This window comes from Pecten maximus, chromosome 10 (assembly GCF_902652985.1).
Source record: "Pecten maximus chromosome 10, xPecMax1.1, whole genome shotgun sequence".
NCBI lineage: Eukaryota > Metazoa > Mollusca > Bivalvia > Pectinida > Pectinidae > Pecten > Pecten maximus.
In genome coordinates, this window is record NC_047024.1 from 28,494,241 (window position 1) to 28,521,058 (window position 26,818).

The 26,818-nt window shown below is 36.3% G+C and overlaps 2 protein-coding genes across 8 annotated transcripts; both read left to right on the forward strand.

Annotated features, from left to right (window-relative positions):
- Positions 1-1,147: 1,147 nt before the first annotated feature.
- Positions 1,148-11,741, forward strand: LOC117336313 (DNA-directed RNA polymerase II subunit RPB1-like). Of its 3 annotated transcripts, none has more exons than XM_033896803.1 (6): positions 1,148-1,233; positions 6,476-6,606; positions 6,894-6,972; positions 7,543-7,635; positions 7,827-7,952; positions 8,759-11,741. In XM_033896803.1, exon 6 carries the CDS (start codon positions 9,736-9,738, stop codon positions 10,861-10,863), a length of 1,128 nt encoding a protein of 375 aa, XP_033752694.1. In that variant the 5' UTR covers positions 1,148-1,233; positions 6,476-6,606; positions 6,894-6,972; positions 7,543-7,635; positions 7,827-7,952; positions 8,759-9,735; the 3' UTR covers positions 10,864-11,741. The 3 variants fall into 2 exon arrangements, with proteins under 3 accessions (XP_033752694.1, XP_033752695.1, XP_033752693.1); XM_033896802.1 differs by lacking the exon at positions 7,543-7,635.
- A 4,103-nt stretch (positions 11,742-15,844) lies between these two features.
- On the forward strand, positions 15,845-25,961 carry LOC117336314 (serine/threonine-protein phosphatase 6 regulatory ankyrin repeat subunit B-like). 5 transcript variants are annotated; one of them, XR_004534575.1, is made up of 10 exons: positions 15,845-15,887; positions 16,223-16,359; positions 16,789-16,990; positions 18,936-19,100; positions 19,563-19,744; positions 20,260-20,332; positions 21,944-22,108; positions 22,614-22,755; positions 23,682-25,432; positions 25,532-25,961. XR_004534575.1 is itself a non-coding variant. In XM_033896805.1 (9 exons), exons 1-9 carry the CDS (start codon positions 15,851-15,853, stop codon positions 23,854-23,856), a joined length of 1,278 nt encoding a protein of 425 aa, XP_033752696.1. In that variant the 5' UTR covers positions 15,845-15,850; the 3' UTR covers positions 23,857-25,961. The 5 variants fall into 5 exon arrangements, 1 of the variants encoding a protein (XP_033752696.1); XR_004534576.1 differs by having other exon boundaries at positions 23,682-25,401; positions 25,499-25,961; XR_004534577.1 differs by having other exon boundaries at positions 23,682-25,401.
- Positions 25,962-26,818: the final 857 nt, after the last annotated feature.

A 26,818-nucleotide genomic window follows, 5' to 3' on the forward strand; every position in this document is an offset into this window, starting at 1 on the left:
CTTATCCCCCTCTCTTCGCTATCTCTCCCATCACCATCACCCCCCCCCCCCCCCTCCTTTTCTCTGTATTCTCTGTATTCTCTGTAGCTCGTTTTAAATGTGTTTTGTTTTTGTTCTGCTGTTTCTTTGTGTTTTGTCCGATTCCATATGTCTTCTTATGTTGTATGTGAGTGTGAATAACTTTGACCTAAGATTAAGTAGCTTCCATGAATTACCATTGTTTTTTGGGTCGACCACTCACCTCCTATCTCCTTTGCCTGGTGCTCTATCGAGTGTCGATCACGACTATTTATAGTCAGTCGTGTAAGCACATACTTGCATGTCAACATCTTAAGTGTGTGTATTAATATCAAAAAGTGCTAAAATTCGATATTCTTTTTTCTTCTTAATTTTTTTTTAACTGATATCTTATATAGCGCACATGTTTTGATAGAGGGGCCGCGGTGGCTGAGTGGTTAAGGTGTCCCGACACGTTAACACTAGCCCTCCACCTCCGGGTTGCGAGTTCGAAACCTACGTGGGGCAGTTGCCAGGTACTGACCGTAGGCCGGTGGTTTTTTTCTCCGGGTACTCCGGCTTTCCTCCACCTCCAAAACCTGGCACGTCCTTAAATGACCCTGGCTGTTAATAGGACGTTAAACAAAAACAAACAAACAAAACAACAAAAAAGTGATAGAAAATTGGTATGGTATTTGAATATTAAAAACACATGCACACGTTATAGGCCTATATGAAGTTCTAGTAATACAGATGACGTACTGAGCGGTAAGTGACGAATCAAGATACATATATGATTTGATTTCCCATGACTCCAAGGGAGTAAACATAGTCAGTGTGACATATTTTGGTGTTAATGGTTTTTATGATAGATCAGGCAGATATCAAAGACCATATACGACTAGACGGCACCATTGGAATTCTGAATTCTATTTTTTTCATTTTCTCCCCGGATTCCCCTAGTTTGAGCATATCTTACACGCCTGTGTTTACACATCAATATATACTTCCACCTACACCCCTGGTAATTTAGTGAAAATGTTACTGTACAGTAATGCCAAAATATTTAGACTAAAGTAAACTTGGAGTGTTCTCCCCTTTTATCGATGACGTGAGCCAGTTGTGACGTCACACAATTGCTTCGCGTTGTCAAGCCTGCCACAGATTGCGGATCTCGTCTTTCTATTCACCTTTCCAAAAGTTAAAACACATGGATTGTTAATCGACCACGTATTCGTAAGTAGAACATACTTATCACTTTATATGTGTCAATATCTTTTTCATGAAGAATATCCATATTGTTTTTATATGATTACACGAGAATAGGTCTTGTGGACAGTCATGTCAAGAAGGATTGTTTCATTGCAAACTTGTCAATGATGTTCCAACTTCCTAGTCCGAATTTTCTGACGGCAATATGTAATTATCTAGGTTAGGATGTTGAGAAGTAGAGAATTACATCTTATTTCATCATGATGTGTGTATTTTTCGGCCGAGCAGAGCCTACAGTTATCGTCAGATGGCTCGGGCAGTTATCATCACCGTCAATGTTATTGTGTTTCAGCTTTAATAGGTTTGGAAATGTTGTTAATACACGTAAACATGTATAAACCGTTTCTAGGCTTATATGACATGCATTGATTTATAAGAAAAAAAACATTTATGTAAAATAAGGCTCGTTACATGTTTACTTCTGAAAAAACCCCATTTTGTATAAATTTGCTCTAATGCAATATTGTTTGTCCGGTTCTTATGCTATCGTTGTTTCTGTATCATTAAGACACTGGATAATCCGAATAGTTTTGATGCTAATATCGCCTTTTAATATATTCTACATTATAAGATCGTCAAAAAATACGCCATCAGTATGATCACTGCGATTTGTTAAAACTGTTTATGTTTAGATTGGGTACCCCGTCACTCCGATTGGTTAGAACTGTTTATGTTTAGATTGGGTACCCCATCACTGCGATTGGTTAGAACTGTTTATGTTTAGATTGGGTACCCCATCACTCTGATTGGTTAGAACTGTTAATGTTTAGATTGGGTACCCCATCACTCCGATTGGTTAGAACTGTTTATGTTTAGATTGGGTACCCCATCACTCCGATTGGTTAGAACTGTTTATGTTTAGATTGTTAACCCCATCACTCCGGTTGGTTAGAACTGTTTATGTTTAGATTGGGTACCCCATCACTCTGATTTGTTAGATATGTTTATGTTTAGATTGGGTACCCCATCACTCCGATTGGTTAGAACTGTTTATGTTTAGATTGGGTACCCCATCACTCTGATTGGTTAGAACTATTTATGTTAAGATTGGGTACCCCATCACTCCGATTGGTTAGAACTGTTTATGTTTAGATTGGGTACCCCATCTGTCCGATTGGTTAGAACTGTTTATGTTTAGATTGGGTACCCCATCACTGCGATTGGTTAGAACTGTTTATGTTTAGATTGGGTACCCCATCACTCTGATTTGTTAGATATGTTTATGTTTAGATTGGGTACCCCATCACTCCGATTGGTTAGAACTGTTTATGTTTAGATTGGGTACCCCATCACTGCGATTGGTTAGAACTGTTTATGTTTAGATTGGGTATCCCATCACTCCGATTGGTTAGAACTGTTTATGTTTAGATTGGGTACCCCATCACTCCGATTGGTTAGAACTGTTTATGTTTAGATTGGGTACCCCATCACTCCGATTGGTTAGAACTGTTTATGTTTAGATTGGGTACCCCATCACTCCGATTGGTTAGAACTGTTTATGTTTAGATTGGGTACCCCATCACTCCGATTGGTTAGAAATGTTTATGTTTAGATTGGGTACCCCATCACTCCGATTGGTTAGAACTGTTTATGTTTAGATTGGGTACCCCATCACTCCGATTGGTTAGAACTGTTTATGTTTAGATTGGGTACCCCATCACTCCGATTGGTTAGAACTGTTTATGTTTAGATTGGGTACCCCATCACTCTGATTGGTTAGAACTGTTTATGTTTAGATTGGGTACCCCATCACTCCGATTGGTTAGAACTGTTTATGTTTAGATTGGGTACCCCATCACTCCGATTGGTTAGAACTGTTTATGTTTAGATTGGGTACCCCATCACTCCGATTGGTTAGAACTGTTTATGTTTAGATTGGGTACCCCATCACTCCGATTGGTTAGAACTGTTTATGTTTAGATTGTGTCCCTCATCACTGTGATTGGTTAGAACTGTTTATGTTTAGATTGGGTACCCCATCACTCCGATTGGTTAGAACTGTTTATGATTTAGATTGGGTACCCCATCACTCCGATTGGTTAGAACTGTTTATGTTTAGATTGTGTCCCTCATCACTGTGATTGGTTAGAACTGTTTATGTTTAGATTGGGTACCCCATCACTCCGATCGGTTAGAACTGTTTATGTTTAGATTGGGTACCCATCACTCCGATTGGTTAGAACTGTTTATGTTTAGATTGGGTACCCCATCACTCCGATTGGTTAGAACTGTTTATGTTTAGATTGGGTACCCCATCACTCCGATTGGTTAGAACTGTTTATGTTTAGATTGGGTACCCCATCACTCCGATTGGTTAGAACTGTTATGTTTAGATTGGGTACCCCATCACTCCGATTGGTTAGAACTGTTTATGTTTAGATTGGGTACCCCATCACTCTGATTGGTTAGAACTGTTAATGTTTAGATTGGGTACCCATCACTCCGATTGGTTAGAACTGTTTATGTTTAGATTGGGTACCCCATCACTCCGATTGGTTAGAACTGTTTATGTTTAGATTGGGTACCCCATCAATCCGATTGGTTAGAACTGTTTATGTTTAGATTGGGTACCCCATCACTCCGATTGGTTAGAACTGTTTATGATTAGATTGGGTACCCCATCACTCCGATTCGGTTAGAACTGTTTATGTTTAGATTGTGTCCCTCATCACTGTGATTGGTTAGAACTGTTTATGTTTAGATTGGGTACCCCATCACTCCGATCGGTTAGAACTGTTTATGATTAGATTGGGTACCCCATCACTCCGATCGGTTAGAACTGTTTATGTTTAGATTGGGTACCCCATCACTCCGATTGGTTAGAACTGTTTATGTTTAGATTGGGTACCCCATCACTCCGATTGGTTAGAACTGTTTATGTTTAGATTGGGTACCCCATCACTCCGATCGGTTAGAACTGTTTATGTTTAGATTGGGTACCCCATCACTCTGATTGGTTAGAACTGTTAATGTTTAGATTGGGTACCCATCACTCCGATTGGTTAGAACTGTTTATGTTTAGATTGGGTACCTCATCACTCCGATTGGTTAGAACTGTTTATGTTTAGATTGGTTACCCCATCACTCCGATTGGTTAGAACTGTTTATGTTTAGATTGGGTACCCCATCACTCCGATTGGTTAGAACTGTTTATGTTTAGATTGGGTACCCCATCACTCCGATTGGTTAGAACTGTTTATGTTTAGATTGGGTATCCCATCACTGCGATTGGTTAGAACTATTTATGTTGAGATTGGGTACCCCATCACTCCGATCGGTTAGAACTGTTTATGTTTAGATTGGGTACCCCATCTGTCCGATTTGTTAGAACTGTTTATGTTTAGATTGGGTACCCATCACTCCGATTGGTTAGAACTGTTTACGTTTAGATTGGGTACCCCATCACTCCGATTGGTTAGAACTATTTATGTTTAGATTGGGTACCCCATCTGTCCGATTGGTTAGAACTGTTTATGTTTAGATTGGGTACCCCATCACTCTGATTGGTTAGAACTGTTTATGTTTAGATTGGGTACCCCATCTGTCCGATTGGTTAGAACTGTTTATGTTTAGATTGGGTACCCCATCACTCCGATTGGTTAGAACTGTTTATGTTTAGATTGGGTACCCCATCACTCCGATTGGTTAGAACTGTTTATGTTTAGATTGGGTACCCCATCACTCTGATTGGTTAGAACTGTTTATGTTTAGATTGGGTACCCCATCACTCCGATCGGTTAGAACTGTTTATGTTTAGATTGGGTACCCCATCTGTCCGATTGGTTAGAACTGTTTATGTTTAGATTGGGTACCCCATCACTCTGATTGGTTAGAACTGTTTATGTTTAGATTGGGTACCCCATCACTCCGATTGGTTAGAACTGTTTATGTTTAGATTGGGTACCCCATCACTCCTGATTGGTTAGAACTGTTTATGTTTAGATTGGGTACCCCATCACTCCGATTGGTTAGAACTGTTTATGTTTAGATTGGGTACCCCATCACTCCGATTGGTTAGAACTATTTATGTTTAGATTGGGTACCCCATCACTCCGATCGGTTAGAACTGTTTATGTTTAGATTGGGTACCCCATCTGTCCGATTGGTTAGAACTGTTTATGTTTAGATTGGGTACCCCATCACTCCGATTGGTTAGAACTGTTTATGTTTAGATTGGGTACCCCATCTGTCCGATTGGTTAGAACTGTTTATGTTTAGATTGGGTACCCCATCACTCCGATCGGTTAGAACTGTTTATGTTTAGATTGGGTACCCCATCTGTCCGATTGGTTAGAACTGTTTATGTTTAGATTGGGTACCCCATCACTCCGATTGGTTAGAACTGTTTATGTTTAGATTGGGTACCCCATCACTCCGATTGGTTAGAACTGTTTATGTTTAGATTGGGTACCCCATCACTCCGATTGGTTAGAACTGTTTATGTTTAGATTGGGTACCCCATCAATCCGATTGGTTAGAACTGTTTATGTTTAGATTGGGTACCCCATCACTCCGATTGGTTAGAACTGTTTATGTTTAGATTGGGTACCCCATCACTCCGATTGGTTAGAACTGTTTATGTTTAGATTGGGTACCCCATCACTCCGATTGGTTAGAAGTATTTATGTTTAGATTGTGTCCCTCATCACTCCGATTGGTTAGAACTGTTTATGTTTAGATTGGGTACCCCATCACTCTGATTGGTTAGAACTGTTTATGTTTAGATTGGGTACCCCATCACTCCGATTGGTCAAAACCGTTTTTAGAACAGATTGACTACCCCCGTCCCTACACCTATAACACCAACTTTGTATACTCTATAATTGTAATGTTCATTGATTGGGGTATGTATGCCCACTCTCCCTCCATCAGAGCGATAGGGTACACACTTTCCACTGCCTTTATTGTTCTGGCACCACCATCACTTTCCATCGATTTGATTGGTCAAAACCTTTAGGTTAGTTGATTGGTTGAAATTCCTATGACTGCAAAATATCATGTTTCAATATCAGCGCTCTTTGCTTTCTAGTATCTACATAATGAGTATGTAACATCTGCGGTGTTGTATCATCGATTATATACACTTGGGTTAAGCGACAGAAGCTTTGGCTGAATCACGCATTTCCTCACCGTTTTACTTACTGTATTAATAAGTAATTTATTATGATTCAATAATCGTACACATGTGTATGTTCGGTATTTTCAGATAAGTTATCTGAGGAATTTCGATTGATACCCAGAATGTCGTACGGAGGAAGAAGACCGTACGGTGGTTACCCTACAAGGCAGTTCCCTCCCCTGTCCCCAACTCCGCGCCCAACCTATGCTGAACCAAACGTGAGTTACTATATATATAGCCTAAGTGTCGTTTGATAATTTTCCATGTCTGATTATTTTCCGAATGCTATTTTGAAAAAAATGGAGTTGTTTTCAAAACATCCCAGTAAAACTTGACCAAAGACTGATATGAACATTCAAATGCTAATAAAAAGGCTGTCATTTGTCGTGAAATAATGCCATTATTATATATTAGTAAACATGTGAAAACAACAACGATCTGATGTTCGTATGTATTTTTACAAAATAAGAGAACATTCTTTTAGAAAATGTGTCTGTAATACCAGGTTCCACATCGAGAGCCGGTCATCCTGCCAAGTATCGCTGACAAGTATGCCGACGGAGCAACTTATCGCAGACACCGCAGTGAGTATAGGTCATTTAGGGGTCAAACTGTTCAATTTGACATAGGTATCATTGGACCCGCAGTTTCGTTTTATAGCGTTGGAAACAGTTTGGCCAAAGTTGTTGGTTTAAACAATACTGATGGACCACACCAAGTGATTTTATGTTGCTTTCTGGCTGATGAACCTTGACAAAAGCGAACCCTTATTGACAACTTTAGGTCCGTCAACATTAAATTGTGCCCGAAACAGTCCGTGGTGACAAAATATAGGCCAATGCGTTCGCTGTGTGGTGCGTATATGTATGTTTGGATATAATGCTGGAAATTCAAACTTTTGCCAATATAATTAAGATACATGAAGTAGTTAAATAATCATCGCATGTTCAAATACAGTTAAGATTATCAGTACAAATATATCACAGTCGGAGCATATGTACATGTACATGTATAAGACCATTAATTTCACTATTTTTCATTTTCTTTTGTTTTAATTTCTCATCTTCTACATTTCGCTTCTTCGTCCTACCTGAAGTGTTTCCTTCTCGTTCCTCTGTCTTTCTCCTACCTTGCTATCCATCTCTTTCCTGTAGTCAAGCCTGTATCCCCAGTGGATGAAAGCATCTATGACTTTTCTGACATGTCTACCAAGCTTCCCCCTATTCGCCCACCAGCACGTGGCAAAGGTAAGCGTGAGGCCCAGGGTACTTATGGAATACATCCTACACCTTTGATTGCCAACTGATTTATAAAAAAAAACATTGGTTATATTACAACATGAATATGTTTAAAATCCAGGATTTAAACACTTTCTTCGATAAATCGATATTTAAAAATTTAACACCTGAAATCATTGATCTTTTATTTGTTAATTTAGAATCATATGCACCCGGAACCTCCAGAAGACCAGATCAGAGAAGGTACGGACAGCGCTCGAGAACTCTTGGTGGAGCAGTTGGTTTCAAATCTAGCACAGGCACAAGGCGATACTAATTTATATACAGTAAGTGTTACAATCTATATTGGAAATACAAAACGATATTTGAACAATTAGATAGATCATACCTGTATCACGTACCTTATATAGATCATACCTGTATCACGTACCTTATATAGATCACACCTGTATCACGTACCTTATATGGATCATACCTGTATCACAAACCTTATATAGATCATACCTGTATCACGTACATTATATAGATCATACCTGTACCACGTACCTTATATAGATCATACCTGTATCACGTACCTTATATAGATCATACCTGTATCACGCACCTTATATAGATCATACCTGTATCACGCACCTTATATAGATCATACCTGTATCACGTACCTTATATAGATCATACCTGTATCACGTACCTTATATAGATCATACCTGTACCACGTACATTATATAGATCATACCTGTATCACGTACATTATATAGATCATACCTGTATCACGTACATTATATAGATCATACCTGTATCACGTACATTATATAGATCATACCTGTATCACGTACCTTATATAGATCATACCTGTATCACGTACCTTATATAGATCATACCTGTATCACGTACCTTATATAGATCATACCTGTATCACGTACATTATATAGATCATACCTGTATCACGTACCTTATATAGATCATACCTGTATCACGTACATTATATAGATCATACCTGTATCACGTACCTTATAGAGAGGATAATTGATTTGCACCCTGATTGGAATAGTATAATGACGTCAATTATTTTCGGAATTATTGAGAGTTAATGTAAAGTTAACTTAAAGGATGTCGTTTTTTTAACTTTCAGATATTACAAAGTCTCTGTATGAAGAATCCAGCTAATATATCCACGCGAGCTGCTTTATGTAAAACCAGTGAACCGTATACCATATCTAATATATCTACATGTACTAACAAAAAAATGGAACCTGGTCATGCATGGTTAAAAGGGAAAACGCATTTTAATCCACATAATTTTCTTTTTTTCTTTTCACATTTTCGACTACAAAGTTAAAGTTCTTTATTTCTTTGAGCCTTTGGGGTCATATAAATATTTACAATGCATTAAAATCAGCTATAGTTACCGAAATATTCCTTCGTAAATCCTACCATAAATTACTAATGTGTCTTAGTAGAATATCGATTCTCAATTACACATTTGTCTATGTCAGTATATGATAAAAACTATTGCAAAATATGAATTATGATTCCTAAACTCATCTTGTTCTTCTAAAACATACACATAACAAGAAAAAAAACTTTTAAACAGTTAAAACTCCTCCGCGTTAACTTATAAATAAATATTTTATAATTCATAGTTTATATCAAAGTATCGCAACATCATCCCCACATATCACTGTGGGGATGATATTACGATGAAATGATATCAATATGGGGTAATATAGTGGAGTTTTAATATAATCAGATATCACAATATACAGTCGTCGGAGTAATCCTCATAGAAATATCCTCAATGTATTTTTTTAAATATAATAACATGATGAAACCCATTATGCACCAAAAGATTATTTTTTTGTTGAAAAATGAGAAATATAGTTTTTTAATAGTAACAAAACACCAATAAGAAATTATTAAACTCAACACGCAGTAAAAGAAACTGTTTTTTAAAGAAATGTGAACTTGAAGTTTCTCATGTAGATGATTTTTATTACATGTTTGTGTCATAAAATCAAGAAATGGTCTACATACACAACGTCCTAATGGTATTACCCCTGGGCATCCTGTATACACCATGGTATTACCCCTGGGCATCCCGTATACACCATGGTATTACCCCTGGGCATCCCGTATACACAATGGTATTACCCCTGGGCATCCTGTATACACCATGGTATTACCCCTGGGCATCCTGTATACACCATGGTATTACCCCTTGGCATCCTGTATACACCATGGTATTACCCCTTGGCATCCTGTATACACCATGGTATTACCCCTTGGCATCCTGTATACACCATGGTATTACCCCTTGGCATCCTGTATACACCATGGTATTACCCCTGGGCATCCCGTATACACCATGGTATTACCCCTGGGCATCCTGTATACACCATGGTATTACCCCTTGGCATCCCGTATACACCATGGTATTACCCCTTGGCATCCTGTATACACCATGGTATTACCCCTTGGCATCCTGTATACACCATGGTATTACCCCTTGGCATCCTGTATACACCATGGTATTACCCCTGGGCATCCCGTATACACCATGGTATTACCCCTGGGCATCCCGTATACACCATGGTATTACCCCTGGGCATCCCGTATACACAATGGTATTACCCCTGGGCATCCTGTATACACCATGGTATTACCCCTGGACATCCTGTATACACCATGGTATTACCCCTTGGCATCCTGTATACACCATGGTATTACCCCTGGGCATCCCGTATACACCATGGTATTACCCCTTGGCATCCTGTATACACCATGGTATTACCCCTGGGCATCCCGTATACACCATGGTATTACCCCTGGGCATCCCGTATACACCATGGTATTACCCCTGGGCATCCCGTATACACAATGGTATTACCCCTGGGCATCCTGTATACACCATGGTATTACCCCTGGACATCCTGTATACACCATGGTATTACCCCTGGGCATCCTGTATACACCATGGTATTACCCCCGGGCATCCTGTATACACAATGGTATTACCCCCGGACATCCTGTATACACAATGGTATTATCCCTGGGCATCCTGTATACACAATGGTATTACCCCTGGGCATCCTGTATACACCATGGTATTACCCCCCGGACATCCTGTATACACAATGGTATTACCCCCGGGCATCCTGTATACACAATGGTATTACCCCTGGGCATCCTGTATACACAATGGCATTACCCCTGGGCATCCTGTATACACCATGGTAAAACCCCCGGGCATCCTGTATACACCATAGTATTACCCCTGGGCATCCTGTATACACAATGGTATTACCCCTGGGCATCCCGTATACACAATGGTATTACCCCCGGGCATCCTGTTTACACAATGGTAAAACCCCCCGGGCATCCTGTATACACCATGGTATTACCCCCGGGCTTCCTGTTTACACAATGGTAAAACTCCGGGGCATCCTGTATACACAATGGCATTACCTACCTATACAATGGTTTAACCCTTGGGCGCCCTACCCACACAAAGGTTTAACCCTTGGGCGCCCTACCTACACAAAGGTTTAACCCTTGGGCGCCCTACCCACACAATGGCTTAAACCCTTGGGCGCCCTACCCACACAATGGCTTAACCCTTGGGCGCCCTACCCACACAATGGTTTAACCCTTGGGCGCCCTACCCACACAATGGTTTAACCCTTGGGCGCCCTACCCACACAATGGTTTAACCCTTGGGCGCCCTACCACACAATTGTTTAACCCTTGGGCGCCCTACCCACACAATGGTTTAACCTTTGGGCGCCCTACCCACATAATGGTTTAACCCTTGGGCGCCCTACCACACAATTGTTTAACCCTTGGGCGCCCTACCCACACAATGGCTTAACCCTTGGGCGCCCTACCCACACAATGGCTTAACCCTTGGGCGCCCTACCCACACAATGGCTTAACCCTTGGGCGCCCTACCCACACAATGGTTTAACCCTTGGGCGCCCTACCTACACAGTGATTTAAACATTGGGCGCCCTACCCACACAATGGTTTAATCCTTGGGCGTCCTACCTACACAATAGTTTTTCTTTTGGGCGCTCAGTCTATACAAGAGAGAAAATAAAATAAGGTCAAAAAGAAAAAGAAAAACAGATAAATAGAAAAAAAATGAGATAAAAAATGGAAAAGAAAAATAAAACAAAAAAATGGAAAAATAGATAAATAGAAAAAAAGAGGGAAAATGAGAAAAAAATGGAAAAAGAAAAATTAAACAAAAAAACGGAAAAATAGATAAATAGGAAAAAAGAGGGAAAAAATGAGAAAATAATAGAAAAAGAAAAAATAAAGCAAAACAAAAAACAAAAAAAAAACAAAAAAAAAGGTGGAAAATAGAACCGAAAGAACAAACAAAGAGAAAAAGAAAAAATACCAACAAAAAAAAAAGAGAAAAAGAAAGAAAAAAGAAAGAAAAAAAGAAGAGAAAACAAGAGCAAGAGATAAAAAAGGGAAGGAACAAACAAAGAAAAAACCACATAAGAATAAACACAACGTAATAAAAAACAAAGAATTACAAATGTAGTAGAATTATTGTTTTCTAAATCGAACCAAAAACAATATATTTGAATTAACTTTTAGGTACTGAAACATGTACAATGTATATCAACACTAAACATTCTCCATTTCTGCATGGTGTTTTGATTAGCTACGTGTCATCGTACATTCAATATTAAGAACAAAGGTCAGTTATTATACATTTGAGCAGTATCACATGATTTCGCGCATGGTTAGCGGCATAGCCAACTAGTGTTTAGGATAGAATGGATTTTATATAACCCAAATTTTCTTTAATTTTTTAATTTGTTTATGCCATGTTAACTCCTTTTATGCCTACAGATATATACATTTGTAGCAATATAGATATAATAAAGATATACATGTATATATAATATGGTATATAGATATATATGATACACGTATGTTTTTATTTATATTTCACTCTTAGTATTATACTTATTTTCTAATCTACACCTGAATCAATTTGTGTAACAAATATTTATAGTATATATATTTTCCTTCACTTTATTTCTACCCTTTTAATAATTTCCATATAAAAAATCAGAATAGACTTATATCCTTTTTTTACAAAAATAAACCTCTGTGTTAATACTGGCATACCACATACTAATTGGGAGTGGATTTACGAAGGAACAATTTATGTACTATATTTTACGATAACTAATTAATGATTATTTAAGTCTCCGGTTCATCACTTGATTTTTCTTTTTGTAATAATCAGTTCAGAATCAATGACTGATTGCCCCTCAACTTGCCATGCATGGCCGGGAAATTCTCAAATCTTTGGTAACCTATCATTCTCAAACAGAACACATTTTCGCTTGTTTTCCTAGATCAAATTATATTTTAACTTGAGAATGTTTCATGTATATAGATAAACGGAAGTTAATTTAATGTAAATGAGCTGCAGCATTCGGAACTTTTGTACATTTATTTAATGATTTACTACTGTACGATATCTATAATCCTTCACCATATTGTTACAGAGTATAGCATTTCTAACAATTGTCTAGTGCAATCAATTTTTACATACAAAGCAATTACATCAGTTGTTTACATACATAGAATTTAAGAAATATTTACATATTTACCTGGATCAATCAATATTACATACGTACTGTGTATTTATAATATACATCAATATTTACAACTGTTCAATATTAATTGTTATGAATAATAAATGTATTGCCATATAGACGATTTTCTCTTGTCATTATAGAGAGGTCTAGTTAACGTTGAATGTAAGAATGATCAGAACGTTTTACAGGAAAACCTAGATACAATGTCCCTCTTGTCATTTACTACTTTGCTCAACGTCAACGTAACCGATAACTTAATTATATTGTCGACAAAACAATACAAATACCAAGACAAAGTTATTGGAGGTAAATAAACAGATTTCTTTGCCACTCTTGTATATAGTGTCCTCGATATATTGATTAGTTTCTTATAACACCAAATAATATCCTATGAAAAATGACATTATAAAGAGGTTTTACTGAAAAAACTGTGTATGAAAAATTTATGAAAATTCAACAAAACATATTGTTTTTAATTTAATGACCTCTATGCTACACTATATACGAGGCAGACTTAGTGCCCACACAGAGACCCGAATTTATGTTTATTTACACCTAGATGTAAATACCATTGTTAGACATATCTATCTTCATCAGTGGTGGGGGATGGGTGTTTCATTTTAACCGAATTTACACATCTGGATATCTGTAAACAGAATACCTACATAATAACGAAATAGTTATTCTAACTCAGAATCGAAACCCCGTGGGAAAATACTAATAGAAAATTCTGATTTGCATGGAAACCTTAGAAAAAGTACAAGGAGAATAAGACCAGGGTCCGTATTCATGAAACCCTTGCAAGGCTCATGCATGAAATCTGCGCTCAATTCCACTTCCTATCCTCTCGCTTAAATAATGAAATGGCAGTTTCAAAAGACAGTCTAAACATTGAAAATTATATATCATTTGATGGCTTTCCAAAATGTTCTTCAAATCATCGTAAAAATATGAATCCAGATATATCAGATAGTAAACATCCCTAAAAAAAACTTCAGTCCGGTCACGAATGGTGTATTTGAGCACGAGTACAGTTTCATAATTATCGGCCCAGGCGTTCCAGAAGGGTAAGAATCCCCTGCTTCTCTATATGAAAAAAGATAGTACTGTGGTGACAACGGAACCGCCTATTAGGGCAAGCCGTTTGGGTTTTTACCTATTGAAATGAAGATATCTCTATTTAATGAAAGATATCTCTATTTAATATGAAGACATCTCTATTTAATTAGAGATATCTGTAATTTAAATAAAGATATCTCTATTTAAATAAAGATATGTCTAATTTAAATACATATATCTCTATTTCTACTGAAAATAGAGATATCTTCTTTTACATTACAGATATCTCTATTTCAAATTCAGATATCTCTATTTGAATTACAGATATCTTTAATTGTAATTGAGATATCATTATTTTAAATAGAGATATCTTTATTTACAATGAAATGCAGATATCTCTTATTGAAATAAAGATATCTTTAATTGAATTAGAGATATCTGTATTTGAATTAGAGATATCTCTATTTCGTGTTTAATTAGAGATATCTGTATTTTAAATAGATCTCGGGATATTTCTAATTCAAATACAGATATCTCTAATTCAATTAAAGATATCTCTATTTAAATTAAAGATATCTCTATTTGAATTAAAGATATCTTTAATTTTTATATTAATAATATCTTTATTTTGAATACAGATATCTGTATTTAATAGGTAAAAACCCAAACGGCTTGCCATAACCGCCAGGCATACGATTGTACCAAGAAATATCGAACACATCTGGCTTGATATCGCGACTTTGACCAAACCACTTTCCTCTGGTCATCACCAACCATGCAGCACCTCTCGAAACATTTTATTGTTATTGTTTCTGTCTTAATGTCTGTATAGTTGACATCTGCCATGGAAATCGTAATAATGGGAGCAAGCCCTTGAATAAACTCTTTGGAAGCAGGAGTATTACTACCGAGAAATGGCAATTTGACAGTTGGGAAATCAAAATAATCTCGCTGGTCAAGCTGTTACTGCCATTTACATTGTATAAGTAAAGATCGACATAGAAACTTTAGTTTTTGTAATTTTAAGATTACAAATATCGTCTATTCATCTACAGGTGAAATTGAACATAATCAAAAGATGCCTGTTATCTCTTCTGATCAGTCCTCCCTTGGACAAAACAAAACAAAAACACATAAGACTTGTGTCAATATTGTCAGATGATGATTTAAATAATGTTTGAACCAGATCAAGATCTAAAAGCGGGGAAATCCATGATAGAAACATGTTAAGTTTTCTTTCTTTCAAAAACTGATGTAAGAAAACCTCTGACGTGTCGATATATCTAGACATCACTAGACTTTGTGATCATTGCAAGCTTTTACATTTGAAAATTCGCGCCCCTTTCTTCATGTTACGACACCATCAATTTTGAGATTTTGCAGCTAATGAGAAAAAACCTCATGAAACATTAATAACAAGTAATAGAAAATTGTATTTTTATCTCATTTTGTATTACGAATGCCTGTATTTCATAAATACAAATGAAAGTAAGTAATATTGTTTTCACGACAATCATAAAGTAGTCGCCTTGGCATTTATGAACACAATGGCGGATCGAAGCACTACTCCGAAAGGTAAGCTCATATTTTCACTTAAAATTCAAGATAACAGTTTTATTTTCGTGGCAAATCAATACGTTGTCTACACAACTGTTATTTGAATTATATCCATTACGAGTGAAATTCATTGTTTAATGTCAATAACGTACATACACAATATTCACAGCAGTACCTCGTTAGAGATTTATTTTATAGAAACAACTGAGAAATATATTGTCAGAATGACTGGTTATATTATTAACTTTACAGTATATGCTGTGGTTATTTATATACAAAAACATGCATTTTACCTGGTTTGCTGTATCGTGCAGATGAGTATTTATATTCAGCTGATAATTTGTGATTTATAGACAGTGACCCCGTCCGGGAACTCCTGGACACGGCAGAACAAAACCTCGATACAAAATCTACAGACAGCAATGGACGTACACCTTTACACATAGCCTGCAGCTATGGGCAGTACTCAATGGTGGAAAAACTCCTCAAGGTACGTTTATGTTTCTCAATGATTTGTTGTTTATATATTAGATTACGAGTTGTAAAATAGTCACTAATGTGGAGTGAGAAATACTGTCAACACGAACTACAGATCCATCACAATCCAGTACCCCCAATATTACTTTATTGTCATTTGCCATTTACAGTAAAGTATTATGTAATGCAACATATTGGAAGTTAGTATATTAATTATGATCAGAGATGATTCTGGGTCATGACCAAACATTTTGGAAAAAAATTAAAATGGATGTAATTTCATTTCTCTAAACCCCAAATCTCAACATCTATATCATATCCTTGAATGTAGTGATTTAATTAAGATTTATATTAGTTTTGTTTACAAGTCTGCGATGTATAACTATATATATAAATATCCACCTTTGAGATTATTATACATGTAATTAATATCTTTTGTTAGGCTGGAGCCGAGCCCCTGTCACGCAGCAATACTGGCCGAAGTCCACTCCACGAGGTTTGCACAGGTGGCCATAAAGAATGCCTGAAGTTAATACTCCAACACACTTCTGAAGTTCATGTCCGTGATCGTGACAATCAGACTCCTGCTCATGTTGCAGCCTTCAATGGTGAACTTGGCTGTCTGAAAATCCTACACACCAAAGGTAAAGTCTATGAAATGTAACATATATGCCTGTACTGTATTGCCTATGATTGGGGATTTTAATTCAATTTGTTGCGGTAATTCATGTGACTGCAAAAATATGTCTTTTATTAGATTCTAAGAAAGACATGATCATCAAAATTAATCGCAATGAATTAGGCTATACATTCATCAAATCTAGTCATTACCACTATACTGTACTATGTGACCATGCTTCATTTCAAATGATCTAAACATTATTAGTCCCCTGCCGTTTGAAAAACGGGGGGACTATAGGTTTACCCTCCGTCCGTCCGTCCGTCCGTCCGTCTGTCTGTCTGTCACGCAATAGTTGTCCGGACAACTCCTTCTAAAGTACTACTCCGATTTTAATGAAACTTGGTATACATGATCAGTATAACATGTAGTTGTGCATCCCACATTTTTTTTTTTCGAAAAACCAATTTTCAAAATGGCTGCCGACTTCTCATTAGTTGAGACTTGTCCGGACAACTCCTCCTAAAGTACTACTCTGATTTTAACGAAACTTGGTATACATGATCAGTATAACATGTAGTTGTGCATCCCACATATTTTTTTTCCAAAAACCAATTTTCAAAATGGCCGCCGACTTCTCATTGGTTGAGACTTGTCCGGACAACTCCTTCTAAAGGACTACTCCGATTTTAATGAAACTTGGTATACATGATCAGTATACCATGAAGTTGTGCATCCCACATTTTGTTTTTCAAAAATTCATTTTTCAAAATGGCTGCCGGCTTCTCATTGGTTGAGACTTGTCCGGACAACTCCTAAAGTACTACTCAGATTTTAATGAAACTTGGTATACATGATCAGTATAACATGTAGTTGTGCATCCCACATTTTTTTTTTCTCAAAAATTTATTTTTCAAAATGGCTGCTGACTTCTCATTGGTTGAGGCTTGTCCGGACAACTCCTCCTAAAGTACTACTCCGATTTTAACGAAACTTAGTATTCATGATCAGTATAACATGTAGTTGTGCATCCTACTTTTTTTTCCGAAAAACCACTTTTCAAAATGGCCGCCGACTTCTCATTGGTTGAGGCGTGTCCGGACAATCCTAAAGTACTACTCCGATTTTAACGAAACTTGGTATACGTGATCAGTATAACACATAGTTTAAAAAATGGGAAATAAATAGTTGCACTCCTGGTTCAGGCAGGGGACTTTGTATTGCTGTTGCAATACTATCCATCCTTGTTTCATTTGAAACAATTAATTGTTATCAAAAACTGTTTTACTGACATTGTAAAGTTTATAGTTATAGACTTATTATGGATGCAGGCTGAGCATGCCTCTGTCGATACCTTAAATAAAAAACTAAACTAATATAGTTGTGTCCTTTCTATCCAGCTACTCATGAGTAGCATAATCTGATATGTAAGCACAAAATTATTAATCTTAACATAGTGCATTGCATAAATTCAGACAATCAAAATATAGATAATTTGGAGTTAAATACTGAATCCTTTGTCTTGACATACATATATATATATATGTCTATCTGTTTTCATTAGCTAGCTGGAGCAAAACATTTCATATCTCCTATTAGCAATGTTTTGATCGGTGTAATAATTTATTTTATATATGTATATTCCTTATTTTGAGTAAAAACCATAATATTAAATGATTACATCAATATATTAAGCTAGTTTTTTTATCTGAAATAAATACCCCCGTATTATCATACTTATCCTGTAGTACGCCTAGGGAATCGAAGTCTGAGGTCAGTCTCACTCAAGTAGGTGAGGGCATAATTGTAGGATAATTTAGAAAAAAAAGTTCTTAGCATTTTTACCAAGCTAAAATAAACAATTGTGGGCTTATTATCAGATATTGTATTCTTAGTTAGATAAGATTACAGTATTGTAATAGCTACATGAGCATGACAAGCCTCATTTACCTGTTAATTCTGTACCATAGGCAGTAGTCTGGTGGCGGAGGATAAGCTAGGACGACAGGTGAGCCATCTTGCAGCCATGAGAAACCATAAGAAGATTCTCCAGTTCCTGTTTGACCAAGGAGTGGACCTGGATAGTCGGTGTGAAATTGGAAAGACCCCCGTCCACTACGCTGCCCAATATGGATGTAAGAATGGCCAGTCATATACCATGTATGGTGTCATATCCAAAATGTATGTTCATGTATCCTATAAGGCTCACAGCAATGTTGTGAATATTACCTGGTAGCTGATTTGTAGTGTTTGGTTAAGACAGGTTTCTCATAATGTTATTAATATTGGTGAATGGCTGCCTCTTTTTTCAGTAAATCGTTCAAACAATCATTATTTTCATATACATATATACCTATGTTAAGTGTCTAGTTTATACAGGTGTCACGTGACAAAACAGTACATTATGTCATGTATACATCAGCACAAATTTAAACTTGGTGTTTTTTTCTTTTTTTTTTCAAAGTTTTAGTAGGAAGATATTGTGTCAATTTAGGATTTGCCTTTGATTTGATTAAAACTACATATACATGTACCTGTATATCAAATTTAACATAACTTTTTCATTATATTCATTTCAACCTTGTTTTGTGTTGCAGCCCTCGACTGTGTGATATTACTGATACAACGAGACTGTGACATTACGCTTGGTGACAACAATGGGTACCTCGCAGCTCATCATGCAGCACGACACGACAAACTTGACATTGTCCGCTTCTTAGTCAAGCAAGGCACGTCACTGGAGGTTACTCAAGCAGATGGCAAGACCCTCAGTCATGTGGTCAGTTATTAGACAACAAGATTGTATAATTCTGATGGCTATCTTGTAATGAAACCCATGTAGCAAACATAAATCTTGGCTCAAAGGGCACTGGGGTAAAGTTAATTCTTGCAGGACAAAGAAAATGTAAAATGAGGTCAAAGTTCATGCTTGGGTCACCTTTGCAGAAATGATGACAAATTAGGTCAATGGATAAATGCAAAATCTTTTAATATTCAGGGTTTTCAAAATAATTTTATTCCACTGTCTATTTAGCTGGAACATTAGTTTTAAAGCCATTGATCAATATGGATGCATTTATTATTTAGAATTCATTCTTGTACAAGATTTGCTCATTTATTTTGAGATGGATATTTCTAGTACATGTATATGTGATGGTGACCCTTAATTCACAATCATAGCATGCAACCTGGTGTTGTACAATAATGTCAATATTGTTTGAGATCCTGAAACCATTTTTCATATGAATTAGGAAGTTGATCAAGTCAATAGTTTGTCTGTTCTATCTGTTCCAGGCGGCCCAACATGGCGCACTTAATGTCTTACACTGGCTTTTAGAAAAAGGGGCGGATCCAAACCACCAGGACTGTGAGTATTCTTCACACAGGGAGATATGTCATGTAACAACTGTGTTACAGTATGTCATGTGATTACATGTACATGTATCATATGAAAGGGATTACTACGGTAATCTAGTCATTTGAATACAATAATGGCATGACATGCAGCATGATAAAGGAATTTAAATTTAGGTGCTATAGAGAAGTCACAGACTATTTGTGAGATAAAACAGTACGGAGGTCACAAAGAACAACACAGTGGTTAAAGAGTTAACAAGGACTTTCAAGGTCAAATGACATACACAGGGGTCACAAGGACTTAATCGGTCGCAAGGACTTACACAGGGGTCACAAGGACTTGCATAGGTCGCAAGGACTTACACAGGGGTCACAAGGACTTAAATAGTTCACAAGGACTTACATAGGTCACACAGATTTACACAGGGGTCACAAGGACATACACACGGGTCACAAGGACTTATACACGGGTCACAATGACATACACACGGGTCACAAGGACTTATACACGGGTCACAATGACATACACAGGTCACAAGGACTTATACACGGGTCACAAGGACTTATACACGGGTCACAAGGACATACACAGGTCACAAGGACTTATACACGGGTCACAAGGACTTACACAGGTCACAAGGACATACACAGGTCACAAGGACTTACAAATGTCACAAGGACATACACAAGGGTCACAAGGACCTACACAGGTCACAAGGACCTACACAGGTCCCAAGGACTTGCACAAGGTTCACAGTGACATACACGAGGTCACAAGGACTTACATAGGTCACAAGGACTTACAAAGGTCACAAGGACTTACACAAGGGCCACAAGGACATACACCGGTCACAAGGACATACACAGGTCACAAGGACTTACAAAGGTCACAAGGACTTACAAAGGTCGCAAGGACTTACACAAGGATCACAAGGACTTACACAGGTCACAAGGACTAACACAGGTCACAAGGACTTACACAAGGATCACAAGGACTAACACAGGTCACAAGGACTTACACAGGTCACAAGGACTTACACAGGTCACAAGGACTTACACAGGTCACAAGGACTTACACAGGGGTCACAAGGACTTACACAGGGGTCACAAGGACTAACACAGGTCACAAGGACTAACACAGGTCACAAGGACATACACAGGTCACAAGGACTTACACAGGTCACAAGGACTAACACAGGTCACAAGGACTTACACAGGGGTCACAAGGACTTACACAGGGGTCACAAGGACTAACACAGGGGTCACAAGGACTTACACAGGGGTCACAAGGACTTACAAAGGATCAAAGTCATAAGAACATGCATACAGAGGTACATACATTTAAGCTTTTCTGCAGGTCTGAATGTATTTGTGACTTAATTTCACAACCTTTCCAGCCCAATCAGACACCCAGACCTATACAATTAAACAAAAATTTTAATAAAATCTTTGGATATATATCACAGAATATGTATGTAATATTCAGGTGGCTATTTGATATGGGGTTTTCTTCTTTAATTCCTTTGCATGCATTTGTCTTGGGAGTTATTAAAAAGATTTTAATACATTCTCATTATCTTAAAAATACAAAATAAAGAAATGTCTGTTGGGTTGCTTTCAGATTTTGGAAACACACCTGGACATTATGCTGCTGACAGTCGGAGGCCAGAATGTTTAAGCTGCTTTTTGTACCATGAGGGAGACATTGAGAGTCAGAACATTAAAGGGGACACACCCCTGGATGCTGCTCGTAAAGCTGGCTGTCCTTTACAGATGGAGAAAGGAAGTGGGTATATCACATTATCAGCATGTACCTCTAATTGGATAACTAAGATATCTTGTGAAATATGCAGTCAGATGAGTTTACTGCTTATTGATATGGCAAAGGTTTAAAAACTTCTGTTGTCACCACCCTAGTTCTTATTTTAGGAATGACTAACTTAATCGATTTGACCTAGGTTTGTAAGGCGGATGTTATTTACAAGCAGAAGATGTTTACCATTTTGGAACTCCTGGTCATATTTTCCTGGTATTTTTCAAGGGTCTCCATGCAAATCTTTGTTTATTGTTCACATTTGCCCATATTGATTTTAAATAATAATTACAATTCTATTAGTTTGTTAGTAGTACATGTTGTTTTTGCACTATTAGCTCCTTGCTATGAAGTCTTGGACTGTATTTCTGATCTATTGTCTAAATACAATTTGAAGATGTTTTATACCGATTGCAAATACACACATCTTATGTACAAATAAGTAGTGTTTACATAAATTATTTTTTTTCATTAACAGTGAACAATAAACAACCCTGTGAGATGTGTTTCCAAAAGTACAAAAAGACTTTATGGGACAAGTTACACCCTCCCACACCAATGGAGAGACAACTGACAAAGGCGAAATCCACAGCTTACAAAAACCCTGTACCTGCTGCAGTGTATGTATAGTGTCCTTCAATCCCATGTGATTAAAAGTTTTTGAGGCATAATATCTATTTAAGATAAAAATTGCTGTCTACCTGTTATATTTTTTAACTGAACCTGACACACTATAGTCTTAAGGACCTGAAATGGGTTGGAGGATCAAAAGCGGTCAAACTATTTAAAATCTTCTGTATCTTTTTCAGAGCCATATATGCTACCCTTAAATATCCAGACATGTATATATCTTACTGCCCTTTGTTCACTAGGAATTAGTAGGGCAGTTTTTCATTAAAAAAGATTATGAGATAATATGTTTGATGGTCATAGAAGCTCCAGTATGATTTCGCTGGCAAAATGATCAGTTGCTATATACTCCGGATCTCCAATGACCCAACAATAAAAGCCATTGTATGGGTATATGTCAGAACTCAGGTGATATTAATGAGGCCCTTAATTAGTTACCTGGTTTACGAAGCATCCCAGGAACAATAGAAACAATGTAAAAAAACTTACCAAATTTTAAGCTTGAATGCATAAAGCATATGTTAAATTTTATAACACGAGATTATCATTGTCTGAAAGTTTTAGTAGTACATGATTATCATCTTATTATTGTATCCCCATCTCATTATTTTATTTTATATAACTCTCAGTGCTTAACTTTGATACTTATCTTAAATAAATGCCATGATACAAAATGTATACAAGTATTTCACATGTGTTTTATACATATTTTAGCTATACATTTCTTTATTTACCTTGACGTGATATCAATGTTTGTATGTGCTGTTTTACTTTTACATGTTGTAAATATTGTACATGAAAATGTTGACCACTTGGAAGAAGAGTCTTAGGACCCAAATGTCATCGACCCCAAATTTTTTTTTTATTATCAATTTCTGCAATAAAACTAACTAGATAACATGTTCCTCTATTACAGGAGAGTTCCAACACAACTACAGCTCAATCTGATGAAGAGAGACAAGCGTTTGGCTAAGGCAGCCCCGAAGGTGAACCTATCAAAGCGAGACATGTCAGCACAGTACTTTGGGGAATTTCTTGATCCTAATGACGTGTTTAATTTTAAAGCATCTGAAGAAAATATCAGATTCTAGTCCTATATAATACTAACTTTCATTAATTTGTTTTTGTCTAAATTAATTACCATAAAATTCAGGCTGTGATTTTTTTTAAGTTACAATACAGAATGCATAATATAACAGATTCTAATCAATTAAACTACATGTATGTGTTTGATAATCTTAAGAATATATTTATGTAACATAACTGTTGATCATGTTTAAATATAAATGATAACTATGTTATATTGCTAAAATATAATTTTTATAAAACTTGTTGTTGAGAGATGCATGTTTTTATGTAAAATACTTTCTTTTACTGTGAACTTATCAAGTTTCAGCTTTAGAAAGATCACATACATACCAAATGATGAACTGCTGAATATTGAATCATCAGATGTATATTATCGTTATGTTTTCGCTTTTATACTTTTTCATTTTTTTTTACCCCTTTTAAGTTTAAGAGCATCTAGAATGTTGAACTTTGGGTAGCTTAATAAGAAAGTTAGCTTAATCCAGCTACACAATTTATAAAGTCTTGATAAACATAAAAACCAGTAGATAATTACAGATGTACATATATCAATCTAGATGAAGTTTGCCTTTAAATCAAGAATACCAATGTACAAGTTTTGGGAAAAGCATTCTTTAACATCAAGAAAATACTGAATTTTTCAGCTGTGAAGCATTCTTTTCTAAAAAATAGATTTGAAATGTTCCAGAAATATCATATACAGTGGATCCTGCTTATTATAAATTTTACTTTGTGGAGAAAAATATTATAATAACAATGCAAGCAAGCAATTCTATGCCCCTTGAACTTGAAGTTGAGGACCATTATGATCATATGACCTGTATGACATAGTGTAACCAGTATAAAAAATATTGAATTAATCATTAATATAAATGTCATACATTTGTATTATGTCATCAAAATCACACTACTTTCACTTTTAATCTCCGTCAGAATTTATGTTAAACTGGGGTCGGAGAATTATTGTTTATGTATAGCAAAGTTAATTATTGGATGAGCTGTTAAGTTGGATTTGATATTGTTAAACATCCTATAGAAAGTCATTTAGGACATTCCTACCAACAGAAAGACTAAGGTATCAGGGGAATTGTACTGTTTTCACACGTGCCTTATAAATTAAATAATCATTTTTCTATTTAAAAAAATAGCATTATTTCTACAGTTGATGATTGTACACATTAAGGATATATATTCCTTGAACAGTAAATGATACCTTAACAATGCTAATCAAACAGGATTGAAAAACCAAAAATAGGTGATTTAATCAAAACAGTAGATTGTACCTATTTTCTCTTGCACCTATCAAAAAGGATGTCTTCATATCTTTTGTCCTTTAATCAAATACATGTATATAGTTTATAATTAGTATACAGTCACAGTTAAAGTGTTGTCTCAAAAGGATACTGTAAATAAATATAATTTTACCTGTCAGATCAAATATACATGTATACCAGGTTTCTGTCAGATCAAATATAATATAGGTTTGTTGTCCTGTCAGATCAAATATAATATAGGTTTGTTGTCCTGTCAGATCAAATATAATATAGGTTTGTTGTCCTATCAGATCAAATACACCAGGTTTGTTGTCCTGTCAGATCAAATATACATGTATACCAGGTTTCTGTCAGATCAAATATAATATAGGTTTGTTGTCCTGTCAGATCAAATATAATATAGGTTTGTTGTTCTGTCAGATCAAATACACCAGGTTTGTTGTCCTGTCAGATCAAATATACACCAGGTTTGTTGTCCTGTCAGATCAAATACACCAGGTTTGTTGTCTTGTCAGATCAAATATACACCAGGTTTGTTGTCCTGTCAGATCAAATATACACCAGGTTTGTTGTCCTGTCAGATCAAATATACACCAGGTTTGTTGTAAACGATAAACATCCCTTACTGTTAGCCAATTCATCATGGAAAGATGAAAACAAAATGATTTTACAAGGTGTCAGGTATATCTTCTGAATTCAAATTATTAAATATTCAATTACTTCATTAATACTTTCAAGGATGCAATGTATTCAATAAATGCTTGGTAAGATTATACAGATGTACCTTGCCACTAGGCGGATTTGAAAACAGTAAAATAAATCATTAAATCTTTTGCACTGTGTTAGTAGTTATTTACATATTAACAGACTATATATTATAGTACTACTGTATGTATGACCTAGTTTCATTTCATCTTCTTTTGATAGCAAGGTTATTACAAGTGCAATCAATGATTGTGAAGCTCACTGGCAGCAGCAATCACACTATGCACTAATTTTTTATGTACATGTATGTATAAGCAAACACTTTAAAAGTGGGTTTTGATGACAAAAAAGTTTATGTATAAGCAAACACTTTAAAAGTGGGTTTTGGTGACAAAAAAGTTAACTCCACAAAATGGTAAAATCCGAAAAAATCACAATTTGTTTTTGCATGATTTTGCCATAGCATCACCCCTAGACCTCTAATGAATATATAAACCAAATTAGAAGGGTGTGAGGTGTGTACTTTTGGACTTACAAGCTTTCCAAAAGCTATAAATTGTTGGGGTGGGGCGCCGATGCGGACGCCGGGTATAGCATAGCATTAGCTCATCGTTACTCATAACAGGTGAGTTAATAAAGTACAAAAATCTATGTAAATTGGTCAAATTGATGAATGCATCCAAATGATTGCTTATTTCCTGGTGTCACTCCTCATTCCCTAAAACTTGTAGACAGATCTTGGGCTTTATCATTGATATATTATGTAGGTATAAAAAGTTCATATTAGTGTCCATGTTGAGGAACTTCAAAAAGATGGCAATAAAGGATTTATACGGTTGAAAAATGTAATACCTCCAAAGTCAGCATGTCAGATAACTTCTCTTATGAACTTTGGATTCATATCTCCTAATATCTGAGGAAGAGTTGATGGTCAAATAAGTTTTCATTGAATGAAGTCCAATTTAAGATTTTGTAAATCTTTAAT